Source organism: Corvus kubaryi, unplaced genomic scaffold, assembly GCF_017639235.1.
Source record: "Corvus kubaryi isolate FWS band 111438036 unplaced genomic scaffold, C.kubaryi_AGA036_p1.0 split3-73, whole genome shotgun sequence".
NCBI classification, from domain to species: domain Eukaryota; kingdom Metazoa; phylum Chordata; class Aves; order Passeriformes; family Corvidae; genus Corvus; species Corvus kubaryi.
The window spans coordinates 24,808,806-24,823,703 of NW_024582091.1; the positions used below are offsets into that span (position 1 = coordinate 24,808,806).

At 42.6% G+C, this 14,898-nt stretch overlaps 1 protein-coding gene across 1 annotated transcript in view; it reads right to left on the reverse strand.

Annotated features, from left to right (window-relative positions):
• Positions 1–2,625: 2,625 nt before the first annotated feature.
• SCML4 (Scm polycomb group protein like 4) overlaps positions 2,626–14,898 on the reverse strand; it is a 77,898-nt gene continuing 65,625 nt past the window's right edge. Inside the window, exon 9 of the mRNA XM_042017094.1 lies at positions 2,626–13,037. Coding sequence (XP_041873028.1) covers positions 12,912–13,037 — 126 coding nt within the window. The 3' untranslated portion in view covers positions 2,626–12,911. The remainder of the gene's footprint in view (positions 13,038–14,898) is intronic.

Consider the following 14,898-nt stretch of genomic DNA (forward strand, 5'->3'; position numbering starts at 1 on the left):
ATTGTAGCATTCAGCCAATCACTCTGGGAGGTGTATGGTCAAGCACCCAATAATGTCATTTCTCTATTGAGAACCAAATTATATAAACGAGGTGATAATTACTTACATAATCCCATTTATCCTGGACTTGAATTCCGCGTTGTTCTTCTCACCGTCCCTGTGGACAACAGCGACATTCACTGACGTGGGATGGCAAATTGACTTCAGGGGAAACTTCATCATGCTGTAGAGTTGGTAGCATCATGGAGGAAAGTGTAATTAAAGGGCAAAAAAGAGGGGAATCATCCAATGCAGTGTATTTCTTGGATAGCTAGACCTGACTCTACATAACAGGGAAAGCATTTCTTATTTTCTAGGAGAAGTTTTTTTAATGGTAGCTGAGCTGAGATTTTTGGCTCTTTTTCAGGCTTTTTATTGAGACATTGCTAGAGCATTCCACTAGCTGCCAGTGTATAAAGGGGGCAGATCAACCTTGAAATATTATGGTCTTGGGACAACTTTTACTCTTGTTTTCTCCTCTGTGTAAATCCAGAATAACAGTAATTACTTCAGCTGAGCCACCTCAGATTTACATCAACACAAATGAGAGCAGGGCCAACCCATGCAGAGGCAGCCTGAGGGATTAGGCGTCTGCCTGTGTGTTGTACCCTTGCCTCAAATTGACACCCCAGCCTTAATTCAGTGGAGAACCAGAGAAATTTGCTTGCCCTGCAAATGAGCATTGATGCTAATACATCGCAGTGGGGATTTATCAAGAGGCTGACACCTCGGTATCCATCTCTTATTTGCATAGCAGAGAAAGGTGAATAAATACATGAGATTAGTTCTGCACTGGTCAGGATAGGAGGTAATTCTGGCATTAGGAGAGCTGCAGGCTCAGCCTCAGGGAGTGTGGTAGGTAAAAGTGCTTTGTATGTTGAACACAATGAACATCGCAGATACATAAAGACTGAGCCCAGATCCTTATTTTAAAAATAAGGTTTATTAGAGAAAGCATACATAGAACCAAGTAAATCCAATTCTTTATTAAAAAATACAGAAATAATTTTGCAATAGTAAAAGAAAGTACTGGCTTTTTCTATGAAACATAAATTTAAGTTTTAGGAACTTTTTACTTTATCACAGCTGGGCCCCTTCCATATTACCTTCTTAAACATACTCCATCAAATTGTGAAACCCAAGCAAAAGTCTGTTGTACAAAATTAAGAACACTTAGACCAGTAATACTCAGCTTATTTAAGATGCAAACAGTATCATATAGCACACAAAACAGGCAATATACAGCTATACATTAAAACATGCCTCTAAATAGTGACAGAGAATCCACTGGAAGGAATAAGTTGCAGTTAATAAAGAGCAATGTCTGAAGAAACAGAAAAATAATCACAGTTTGACACTGTATTTGGTAAATGGCTGCACATGTACTGAAACATTGTACATATGAAGAATGAGTATATTGGACCCACCCATACAGAACATGCTAAACTGAGTTATTATTTGGCTCAGATGCATGAATACATATGAGGTGTACATATGGTGGGCAGGTGCATATCTGTGTACATACATCCAACCAGGCTGTACATACACATAGAAAGGCACACACCTCCACAGCTGAAGACAAATCACTTCAATAAAACCCTTTGAGGCAGGGTGAGAGTAATACTAATACGCTGTTTGTCATAATCGAGCCACTCCTGGGACTCCAGGCTTTTTATTCTCATGTTATCCCCACTCATAAGTTCCACATTCATTTTACCTCAGCTCTCCCTTGTTTGCAGATCGGCAAAGTGAATACAAAACTATTCAATATAATGCAATGTTCACTGTTAGAGATGATTTACTGAGGGAGGATTTGATAGCTGAGGAACAGCAAAGTATGAAAGGGTTTGCATTGTTTTTCCAGTAAGTGGAACTAAGGGGCAGATGTCTTTTCCCTGACTATTGTTAGCATCATATGGTAATCCTGGCATAATTAATAATACATCCTGTATGTCATCTTTAGTAAGACTTTTTGGGCAAAAATGGAGAAGGCTTGTATTAAGAAGAGTTGTAGGCATCTAAATCTATGTAGGCATCTAAGCAACCCAAATGGTTTATCATCTCCTGACAATAAGAGAAAAATAATGCTAAAATATGGTGCTAAATAAAATGAGTGGACAGCAGAATGAACATTAGGCTTTCCAGAATCAGAAATTACCTAGATTCAGCATGTCAAGTGTTCAGTTTGAGATAAAGCACAGGACTTACTTATGGCTATGATACAAATGTTCAGGCTTGGCATTGACTGGCACAGAACTGCATTGCTGTGTGGGGGCCTTGAAACTGCTCACAGGCTAAGATGCTTTCTTCTTCCTCTCTCATTGAAAGAAAGCAAAACAAAACAGTGCTAAGGCAAAGATGTGTAAAAGATGAATACAGAAACCCTGACTTTTCTCTCGTCAGTGAGTGTGCCATGAGTAGCCTTGTACTGATGCTGGTGGGGATGATCGAGATTTATACCAGCATCTGTAAAGAAGCAGCAAGGAAGATTTACACAGCAGGACATGCTCAAGCACCCTGTAAAGCTGCGTGGTGCTGTGGATTGGGGATAGGGGTGGGAGAGCACTGAGAGGAGTTGATGTGATCTCCAAGGGGGCACTCAGGCAGCCTCACTCCTGTCACAGCCTGTGGGGCTGCAGCTAGCAATGCTGTACTGCCAGTACAAATAAATAAATAAATAAATAAACAAACCCTGCTGCTTTTTGCCAGCAGGAGTAGAGTAGGAGCCTGGTGACACCAGCATGGTATTGCCAAGTAAAAGCACACAGGACAATGAAAGGAGTCCTCAGCCTTATATATACCTCACATCTAGTCACAGAATCATATAAGAGAATCATAAAATAGTTTGATTGAGTCATCAGCATCATTCAAGCCCATAATCTTATCATGACAGCACATTTTTATTAAATAGGAAATCTAATCATTTACACTCTATTTTTAATATATAGGCTGGCAGGTGAAGGAATCCTGGTGAGCTACTGTATGTGAACTGATTTCTCTGTTTTGTAAGGAGTCACTGAGGAGAAGCCTGTGCCATATGCTGGACAAGCACCTGTTATCTCCTATGGAATTTGGATGAGAGCAGTCAGAAATGCATTTTTCTAATGATGTGAGAAGTGGAGATGTTGTGTCTATCAACAGTAAGTGGTATGGGCTGTAATCAATTTGGGAGTGTCAGAATGCACGACTGTGAGTTTGAACTCTTGATTGTAACCAAATTGCTTGTCCAGTCAGGTTTTACTCTCTCTAGCAGATGTTGTATATGCTTGACAAAATTAAAATAATGATATCATCCCTTGATATCTGATGCCTGTTACAAAATACCTACTCCTAAGGTTGTACAGTACCAGGAAAGAGCTGTCATTCACCTTTCAAGGTTAGTAGATATATGAAAGATTCCAACGTTATGAAATATCTGCAAGATGTGATGAAAGATGCCCTACCTATATAGCTGCTGCAGAAACTGAGGCTTATCTGGCAAATTACAGAACATTAAAAATCAGAGCTAACACACTTTGAGCCCAATCAGCAATACAAAGACTGATAGCTACACATACATCCAAAAACACCTGTACATGCTCCACTAGCCCTGGAAGCTAATGCTGAGGAGTTGAAAGAGAGCTCAGAGCAGCATTAAAAGAAAAAAATTAAAAAGTGTGAGCAGGAGTTCCTCTATTTTGTGGCCTGATTTAAGGCTGCCACTTTCCAGCTGGATAGAAACTGCTCTTCTCTCATCCTTCTCACTGTTTGGAAACAGAGACCCAGAGCCAAGATCTGATCTCATTCCTACTGGTAGCCCCACAGAAGCTACAGTCATTACTCTAAACTCACACTGGTGCATCCATGCGAGAATCTGCCCTGCCTTATTGCATGTATTGCAGTATGAAGGATGATGCTGTAAATATTGAAATGCCAGTTGCCACACAGATTTTTCCCATTCTTAATACAGGCTTACAAGTATGGCCTTCCCTCACTTCTGATTTTGTCTATCCCACCACCACCTTCCAGCTGGCCAACGTCACTTCTCTTCCTTCAACTGGATGGCTCTTTCCTACCTTCTGTTGCCCTTATCATTGGCAATGGGCACCTCTTCTTTCCAACCAACTTTCTGATGCTGGCTGAAAGCAAGCTGGACCTTCTCCAAGCCTAGGGAAGCAATGCTGGTGGCTCTGTACACATCAGTGCTCACACCTGCCTAATGGTGTACCATTCACAGGTCCAAGCCTGGTACATGTGGCCATCAGCAATAGGGTGGGAGCCAAGGATTCATCCCAGTGAGCAGTGTAACTGGGACTCAAGGAGAATTTAAACAGCTTGAATATCAGTAGGCAGCACAGGAAAAGATGGAAGCTAGAGGGGAAAACTGCACTTACCCTGCAAAAAAGTGCTGAGCCTTTAATGAGACATTTATTGCAAATAGTCATCAGCCAACTAGTTAAAAACCATCCTCAAGAAGTGCCTTTCATGCTGGTGAATGAAAGCGGTGGAAGAGTTTTTGCGCAAGATAAAGAGTGTGTCAAAAAATGTACAGACAACCTAATTCAAAGATGTCAGTGCATGGTAGTCCCTGTCACAGCAGAACTGGTACAACATTATCCTGTGAAGGGCACCTGATGGAAAGGAAAGAAAGGGTTGCAGAAAACTAGATAAAGAGAGAGGGGAGATGGAAGAACAGGGAAGAGCCAAAAGGTAGAGAAGGAGCTGTCGCAGGGGTGAAGGAGACATGTACATGGTTACTGAAAGAGGGAAAGGAAGGAAAAGAAGCAGTGCTGCAAGAATGGAACTGGAGAGAAAAAATGAAATTAACTACAGTGGGAGGATAGGAACGGAAAGGTGTGGGAAGCTCCGGGGGAAAAGACTAGATAACAGAGGAAGACTGAGGTGGAGAAGAATGAGCACAGGGTGAAGGACTAACTGACCTTTAAAGGCCCATTTGGATGTTATTTTTCAGGTAGATAAGGATGTAGGTAGATGTAGGTAAGAGCTGTGTGAGGACACGGATGTGGACAGCACTGTGAGAAAAGCCGGAATGCAGTGAGAGTAGAGAGTCTTGTGAGTAAGGCACTAGGCTCAACCAGGAGGCTTGGGTTCGGGCCCCTGGCTTCACCAAAGGCCACGCTTAACAGTGCTGGAAAGGAGGCAATGCTGTTCACCTTCATGGAAGTTTTGCTTCATTTTTCTCAGTGCTCTGCTGTTTTCCACTCTCATCACTGTGGGAAATTCCTGCCATTGACTTCTATTTGTTTTCAGCATTTATCTGCAATAGGAAAGGAAAACTGTCTCTAGGAAACCCTTCTCCTTAGGTTGTCCCTTTTGCCTTACGAAGCTGTCAACTCTCCAAGGCAGGCTGAACATCTCACAGTATCCCTGCACAGCAATGGACACAATCCCTACATGTCATTGTGACACACATACTGATAGTGAGTTTTGATAACAGCAGCCAAACAAGCTTGCTTTCAAACTTCAGTATTGTCAGAGGACAGGTCTATCAAATGAGATACTGATTTCGTTTACACTGGTAAAAATGTGTAGTAACTCTACTAAATTTACAAGGTCAGTAACTCTACCATATTTAACACTTCCAGTTACAGGGTCAATGGAAGACTGGAATCTAGGTTGGCTTCTTGTATGTATATAGACTGGGTAACGAAGGACTTTTTACTACTAGGTTTCTGAGAGGCAGAAAATGAAAAGCTGGGTATGTTGACCTGCTACACAGCTGTGGCTACAGCTGCTTTCTGAAGTTTTTGTGCCACAAGATTAAAAAAAAAAAAAAAGAAAGAAGAGGTGGTTTTCTTTAAATACTGACTCTTACTGAGCTGATCAGAAGCTTTCTGGGTGCTACAGCATATTAGAAAAGCCATGAAGAAGATGGATAGTTTTTAGAGACAGTCATTTGGTTTGAGTGGAACCTGGACACGCAGATCAATTCACCGCACTGCCACAACAGCAAATGCTCAGGGTCATAAAACACACTACAGATCAGGAAACCATCAAAGTGAGGGATAAAATTAATCACTAGTCTTCCACTGTCTTGCACTCACTGCAATTCAGAAGTTCTTTTCCTCTCCTTCCATGTTTCAGCTGAAAGACATTGAAATCTGTGAAACTGCTCCACTCTGAAATGTCCTCATTCCTGTACCACTTGGACTTCAGGTGTTTCCAATTCTCTACCCTTTTAGAGATGTTTGACAAAATGAAGTTAGTTGCACATATTTCATGTTCTCAAAGGGCAGCATGATCCCAGTTTTATACAACACTAAGGGAAGACTCCAGGTAATAAAGACATAGTGTTCTATGCAGGGCAAGTTCACAACAGAGATGGAGACAGGGCACAAACTCCACAGGAACCCCAGTCAAGCCTGGGGCTTTCCCATTTTTAAAGTCCATCCTTCCTATCTCTCTGTCCTGCTATTATTATTTCAATCACTTCACAGTCTGTCTGTGCAGCCAGGCAAGCCTCTCTGAGCAACATACAGACACTCACACATTCTCCCCAAATGCTGCTTTTTGGCAGCTGCCCATAGACCAAGCGGAGCAAGGCTCTGTAGTCAAGAGATGGAGTCTCTTCTGAAGTCCTGTGAGCTATTCCTGTCCGATTATGACACTACCAAGAGACTCAACCATTTGAAGTATGATGAAGTGTGGTGGATGCTGAAGGAGCCAAAAGTTGTGGATCACTGAGACTCATTTTGAAAAGTTTTATTTTTAAATCCCACCTCAGCCTTTGCCTCAGGAACATGTGGAAATCTCCCAGCAGAGTCATGTTCAAATCAGTGTGAGTTTCTGCCTAGTGGCATGGCTGAAATCCTCAGGGCATGGGCTTTGGTTTGCTCCGAAGTGGAAAACCCAAACCACCTTCCATGAAACTCATAGCTAAAATGCAAAGCTAACAGGAGAAGGTGTTGGGATCAGGTAGAGGTGCAGCTGGAAGAACTCTCTCTTCCAGTAAGCTAGCAGCTCTCCTGGGAGCAGGGGAGGGGGGGCTGGCCAGCAGCGTCTGTCTCCGCTCTTTGTAAGAGAGGATGGAATAGCTTGTTAGGCTCTGGTTACTGTGGGACATAGCTGAAGCTTGACCGGGTTTATGAGCCAAGCCCCGGTCTTATGAATTCAATAGAAAAACTTATGTGGACCTCAGTGGGACCTGGGTTTGGCCTAACATGCTTTATTTAGAGTCTTGAGTGAGGGAAACATTTTTCTTTAGATTACAGTTGAAGGATTCTTGGGTTTCAGCTTAAGTCTTATGGTGGCAGTGTATTGCACACTCATATTTCATTCTTTTTCTTTAATAAATCACTTTTCTCCTGTACTTAGCCTCTGACCAAAACCTGTCTGCTTGAACTGCAATAAACCTGGCTGGTCAGGGATATCTTCGCTGAAAGCAATCTGCTCCAGCCACACCATGCCTGCACTGGCTGACCCCCAGGCTGCCACATCCCCCCCAACCCTGATCCCTCTTGCTCCAGCTACCTGGTGGGGAGCAGAAGCTTTGGGAATGAAGGGAGACAGAGACTGTAAATGCAGTTTCTGCAGCCATACTTCTGAGGCACGGGGATTTGCTGGAGCTGGAGCCAGAATGAGCGAGCTGTGCTCGAGTCTATCAGATTTGTGAAGTACAGATGTGATAATTCCACTGCAACCACAAAAGAATTTACAACAGGAAGTGTTGCAGCTGTTGCTTATTAGCATTAGTACAAATTATGCGAAGCAAATTGTTAGCAGTCGTGTTTCCATAATATTGAACTCATGGCAGTGAATAAAAGTGATTCTTTTTCAAGCAAAATTTTAGATTTCCAAGGGAATCGATTTCCAATTGTCCATGAAAGGAGCATGGGTTGGAGAACAGCATGCAACTACTTCAAGGCATCAGAGGCAGTGTGTGCAGCTACTTGCCCACCTTCTCTGGTAAAGGTGTGTGAATTTGGGACCGTAATTCTTGGTGAGAGAAGAAAAATCCCTATGGCTCCTTATGACCCAGTTGCCAGCGGCAGGGCGTAATGGTGTGTGGGTGTCGTGTTTTAACTCTACCTCAGCCAAAAGTCAGCACATTCTGCCCCATTAGGGAGCTGCTGCAGTAAAGTTCTGCACACAGAACTGCTTGGAAAGGGAAGGAGAATCTTGCTGACCTGCCATTTCCCTGAATTTTTACCCTCAATGTGCTTGTTATGACTTACTTCCCTAGCAACCCCAAGCCTGTTGATGTGGAAGCAGCCTGCGCCAGCAGAGCAGTCCCATAACACAAGCTCAAGAAGGTGGATTTGGAGACGAAGTCCACACTGCAACAGACTGAACGTGCAATTGACTGAAGGCGCAGTCTGAAACGCTGGGGTGCAACCTGCATACGTCTGACAGGAAAATCCCCCAGAACAAATCCCTGGGCATGACACCTCTCCCCAGCCAAACCAGTTTCAAACCAGGGGAGCAGCTGGTTTTGGTCCTTCCATAGCTGCTGCCTTGCTGGATCAGCCAGCAGCAGGCAGTCCTTTTGGGCACCTTCTCTGTCTCCCTCCTTGCTGCTTTGGGGAGAAGCAAGCAACTGGCCCTGTGGAGGGAGGCTGTATTTAGGAGGGGGGAAGGGACTGAAAAGCCTTTAGTTTTAATTAATAAAAAAGGGGCATTTAATTCTTGCCTGCCTTTCTGGTGCTGAGGGAGGATCAGTTGTATCTAGGCAGATGTCTGACCCTAGAGATGCTTCTCTGTGGGGTGAGCTGAGGGGTCATTCACAGGTTGCTCGAAGGACCTGGGGGATCTCCCTCATAATGTCTTTTTTTCAAACAGAAGTGACTCAGGTGAAAAGAGAGAGTAGGGAGGCAACTAAAGAAGGCACTAACTAATTAACTGAGGGGGTTGGGTGTGTTTCGGGGAAGTAAGAGCTGACAGATTCCCCCCTGAGCTTGTGCAGCCCCCAAACAATGCAGCCAGAGATGGGGGTTGCTGCATCCCATGGGCAGGAATGAACCCAGGGGTGGCTGTGCCAGGGCGAGAGGAATGGCCATCCAGAGCTGCTGCAGTCAGGAGCAGGCTTTGGAGGATGGTGTGTTCTCCTGCTGCTGAGCCAACAGAGGCATTCTTTCCAGACAAAAACTTTATCAGTCATTTTCTTGTTGTTTTACTAATTATTGCTAGTTTTGCTAATAATGCTCCATTTATTCTCTCACAGCCATCCGTTCCTTACGAAGGAAGGAAGTGTAACTCATGAAGACTGCTGACAACCTATAGAAATTCAGCCATCAGTTTAAGGGCAATAACAGCCCAGAGTGATGCTTTACATGCTGGTCCCAAGGGTGCCTGCCTGCATTAATCACATTGAGCGAAGCTGCTAATGCTGCAGAGGCTGCTGCACTCCTCAGCCTGCCAAGCAAGACAGCGGGCTCAGAGAGGTGGAGGCATTCCCAGAGGCATTTCTTGAAATGCAATTAGGTCTGGCTGGGGAAGGAGGCATTTGCTGGTGTGAGAGAAGAGGCTGTGACGGCAGGTGGATGGGAAGGCAGCGTGACTGGACTGTGCTGGCAGCTGAGGCTGAGCTGGTCAGCCACGTGAGATCCAAGAAGATGGTCTGCCAGGGAGCACTGGCTCTGTGCTCCCAATACCCTGTAACCACCACTCAAGCAAGGGAAGAGCAGTCCCCAAATCCTTGGACTTTGACTGCTTGCTTTAAAAAAAAAAATGAAAGCCCACAAAGAATTGAAACTGCCTGGAGCAACCAAAGTGCCTTTTGATACAACTACGAGTGCTTAGAAGTAGAAAAGAGGCACATGTGTTGCTTTTAAAGGTATCTCACATACACCCACCTGTTGGGAACTGTTAAAAAATACAACTGGGTTGGCTACAGTCTGAAGGGAGAGCTGTGAAAGGAATAGCAAGCGAAGTAATTTGTAGAGGCGCAGTCTAAAGCAGCAGCCAACGGAGAAGCAGCTGACATGCATATCCCGGTTCTTTTGTGCCTGTTCTGAGGAAATGGCCTGACACCTTCAGCAGAGCAGAGCTGCTTAACTACCTTCACTGACAAGTACTGAAAGATAAAAATTAGGTACAAGTTCTGTATTACAGCAATCACAATAATGTTAGTCTCCTAATTGCCCCTCGAGCGAAACAAAACAAAACAAAACAACACCAGGCAATGAGGAATTTTTGTCATAAGCATTACTTACACGTAATATGAATCCACTAACTGCCTCTCCTGTGAGAAACAGAACATTAAATATCATGGCCTGGACAGTCCTGATATACGTACAAGTGTGATATCAAATGAGATGGCACCACTGACTGTGTACATCAGATACACACATGAACACTGTTTCAGCATGTCAAACCATGTGTACAACATCATTACCACCATGGAGCCTCTTCATACTGTGTTGGTATGATCAGCCCCCTTGGCTGTAACATCCGGAGTAGGGGCAGGGAATGGAAGGAAGGGGTGAGACACAGAACGGAATGGGAAGGATTCTTGCTTAGGAAAGTCTAGTTCTGGGTTGTGGTTTTTTTCCCCCCACTCTCAGAACAAAATGTGAAGCTACGGATCCTCCAGGAAAATTCAATAAAATGCAAAAATATTCTTGGAACAAAAACGTTCCACTTCCAAAATGTCAAAATGATGTTTTGACACTACTGAAAGCTGTAGTTTCAGTTAAATAGAATTTAATGTTAGAAAGCGACATGCTTTTATGAAGAGTTTTGATTTTGACAAAGTGGGATTTTCCAGCATTGAAGCCATCTGATAAAGTCTAACCAGCTCTGATTACTGATACATTACAGCAAGGTGGGGTTTTAAGTGAAGGAATTAAAATCCCATTTTGAAAAAGGAAGAGAGGTTAACTAAGTTTGTAATTATGAGGAGAAAAAAAGATTGTTTGAGGACTCTTTGAAGGTGATATTACTAATACAGCAAGATTTTTACATATTTTGGGAATGTAAGAGTGAAAAACGAACTGTACAAATTTGCTGTTGATGGAAAGTCACCTCTGCCTCAACCATATAGCTGACTGAAGAGATTTCCATTCTTTATACCACAAAGTGATGTGGATGGGTGTTGTGTTACAAGCATTGGCACGTTTAGGGTTCCCTATATTATGTCACTCAATTACATATATGACTTTTCATTTAATACAGTTGTTCAGCTATTCCTGTTTAGGGTGTTTCAGCATGCAGACAGGATTTGCTGAAAGCTGGTCAGTCCTGTAAAGATCCAATCCTCCAACTTTATGACGAGTTTTCTAAATTAGGAGAGTAGTCCCCAGGAGTTTCGTGAAAGTCTTGTAGGATATGGTTTCTCCTATTTCTAAGGATTTCCAGGAGTAGGCCCTTGAATGGGCATTTTTTGTAGGAGTTCTAGTCTAGCAACATGCATCAAGTTGAATTTTATTTCATGAGGTATTTTTGGTAACATTCTTTTCTACATAAACAGGGTTGAACAATCTTGCATATTATCAGGACCCTGCTTCTCAATTCAGTTGAGCTAACTAGCTCTAAAATTACCTGCATGACTTACAAACACTTGCTACCTCTCCTTCTCATGCACTAAGGGTTTGAACTATATGGATGTGTCACTTCATAGTCATCCTTTGTGGATGAAAACAAGGACATACCCATTCCACAGATTACTTCCTCAGCCTGAGACCTGTTTTCTCCCTCTCAGTTACATGAAGTGTCAATAAGCACCTTTTAGATTTGTGTAAGAGGCAGAAGAGAATTTTTAATTCTCTTGAGACAGAAAGTCCAGCACATCTGTCTGTGTAGTGAAAGCCACAGCGCAATCAGGAACCAACCCTACAGCATCTGTCCTGCGCCTGACCATCATTGCAAAGTGCAGAGATGTGCCCAGGTCCTTGCGAGGAACGATCCCACCCGGCTTCCTCGTTTTTTAAAGAGAAAACAAAAACAAACCCAGAAATTCAGATTTTTCTTGGAGTGCCACAAAGTGTACGCCAGACTGAGGCAGCTCAGGGAAGGGAGCTGACAGCTGTGCGTGCCAGACACCGTGGGAGCCATCCACCCCCTCTTTGGTGTGACGGGAAACATCCTGTCAGAAACACTCTCTGCATTTGGGCTTTTCTTGAATTAATTATCTGTAAACGGTGATGGGCGCATCCTGCTGGGAGCCTGTGATTCCTTGGCGGCATTTATGACCGTGTTCGATAGGAGAGTCACGACGGTCAAAGCTCATCAGATGGAAAGCACCGCAGCATCAGAGCTCCAGCGACAAGTCTGCTTGGGCTGCTCCCTCTAGCGGGAAAAACTACTTTAGCTGGGGGAAAAACCTTCCCCTCCCTCCCTTTTTTTTTTTTTTTTTTTTTTTCTTTTATTTTCTTTTCTTTGTTCCTTTTTTTTTTGTTGTTGTTGGTTTTTTTTTGTTTAAGTGAATAATTCAAGTTTTCCGGATAGTGCAAGACACGGGGAAGTTCCCATCAGACAAAGGTGACCAAACGCTGCACTTTTCCAGCCCCTGAGCATGGAGAGTGGAGCTGGTGCCCAGGCAATGCAGGTCAGCGATTACTCCTCCGAGGCGGACCCGTGGCAAGTGAGGGACTCTTGGTTTGTCTTCTAGCAGTCCTCAGCATATGCTATAGCTGTGTTTGGTTTTGATTTCCCACTTCTGATTACAAAAATAGGACTTACTATAATAATAATAATATTAATGATACAAAATAATTATTGTAATTATATACTTTTTGGCAAATTATTAACACAAAGCAGCCCAAAAAATCCCATTGGATTAAAAAAAGGTGACAATGCACAAATGTTAAAAAAGACAAAGTCTTTGATAAAAAAGAAGGAAAAGCAATCTGCAAATGAATGCATTTCTGTAAGGCAACATGTTACCTTTAGTCTTCCATCTAGATTTAGCTCACATTCTGTCGTTCAAGAAATTGTTAGAACTTGGCTTGCTTGAGCTTATCAATGTGGTAACACAGTTTCAGTGCCGGTCCCAATTTCAGCCCCAGGTATTTCATGATCATGTCGCTTTTCAGCAGTAACAAAGCATTGCCATCAATTTCCTGGTTTCAAAGGAGAGGAAGAGAATCAGAATGTGTTAACCCCCCTTTAAGTGCTGTGTCCTGACACATTAAACAAGGTGAATTAGAAACAGCATGTCATTTAGGGTAGAGCTACCTGAAATGTCATGCATTCTGAAATTTCATTTAGAAAATTGAAATCTGAGGTGTGATAGAAGGAAGCTGCAAAGGAAGGTTTAATTAAATACTACCTTTTATTCTTCAAGGAACTATAAGATTAGTCTAGGTTTTCAATTTATTTTGCAATTAAAAGTAGAATTTTTAAAAAATCAGTGTTGCTCTAAGCACAATTCTGAGAAAAGCCAGTCAGCCTTGAGAGAAAGGTGTGATGGAGACAGCGAAGGATGTAGCCACATTAAACTGCTAATAGAACACCTCTGAATCTCAGTTTGAGCTTTATCCCCAGCTATCCACCTGTTTCACATATCTAGTGAAACATACATATCCAGTACACTTATATCCCGTGATGCGAGTATATGGTGCATGGGTGTGTGTATATATATATGTATATGTGTGTATATATATATATATATATATGGGGTTTTTTCTCAAATTGAAGACAGTAGTAACTTGCTTATTTAATTGCATTTATTAATAAAATTTGCTCAATTTTAATTTGACCCTCATGTAAGTGGAGAAAATTGCCACGAAGCTCAGCTGTTTATCTCAGAACTGTTGGCTTGAAAACCTTTTGAAATTACAAAGTGCTACTGTGAAAGCAGCCTGAGCCCACAAAGAGACTCTGCTATGGGCAGTAGAACACAGAAGCTTTCAGCTATACTGTTCTACCTTAGACCCAAAGATTATCTGTTTTTTCCTGACTGTATTAGTGGATCTGCCAAAAAATACTACCCATCCCCACAGTTTCCAGCACATTTACACATTTGGACTGTCAGAGCTGAAATATCACAAGCAGTATGTATATGTGGATATACAAACACAGATAACACACCCCAATGCTGTCTGTATTGTGTTCTATGGTTTTGATGGTCAGACCTTTCCACTGTGATCCATTGCCTACTTATTAAGCAAAGCCATGGATCCTAATTTGCCCTGATCATTATTATTCCATTCACTAGGTGATTTATCTGATGAGCAGTTAAGGTCACTTTCTGATTAACTCAATCAATTAATGCTCTTCATTTTGCAACCCCCACTCTATCCATAATAGAAACTCCCTTCACCTCCTCTCTGCTCTCCTTGCCATTATTTTAAGGAAGCTAAGGTAAAGTAAGAATAAGTGTTATGCATAATTACTATTCGCATAAGAAATAAAATAAGAACTCCTTTAAATGTGGTGTCATAAAAAAAACCACAGTCAAGGGTCAGGTGTGGAGGCAGTTGTTTCTAAATGTTGAGTTCAGCATTTTATTATTTCCATTATTATTACTGTGTAGGGGTCAAAACTAAACTCCATGACAATAGTATGCCAGAGGGAGCATTCATATCCAATTAAATATCCCATATTAGCCATTTCCCTGGGCAGATTCTTGGCTTGACTTCTTTACAGTATTACTGTGTCAGGCCTTTTAAAAATAATTTTAAAAAAGACTTTGATAACATAGTTCCCACATCTGCAATAGCCCCAGCAGAAGATACCAGGTCTGGAACTGGTAACATTCAGTGCCATCAGTGTCACTTTTCCTCTCCTCCATCTCTCTTCCCCCAATCTTTCTGCCAAGTCTTTCCTGCTGATAGAGTCTGCATGAGCTCTCACACAGCGCTGCTACAAGGTCCCTGGCCAGGGCAATGGCTCCTCTCCATAAGACCAAAATCTCTATCATTGATGGGCTCAGCTGGAATAGCTTGGCACACAGATGTGCTGAGGGAGAAGGGAACAGCC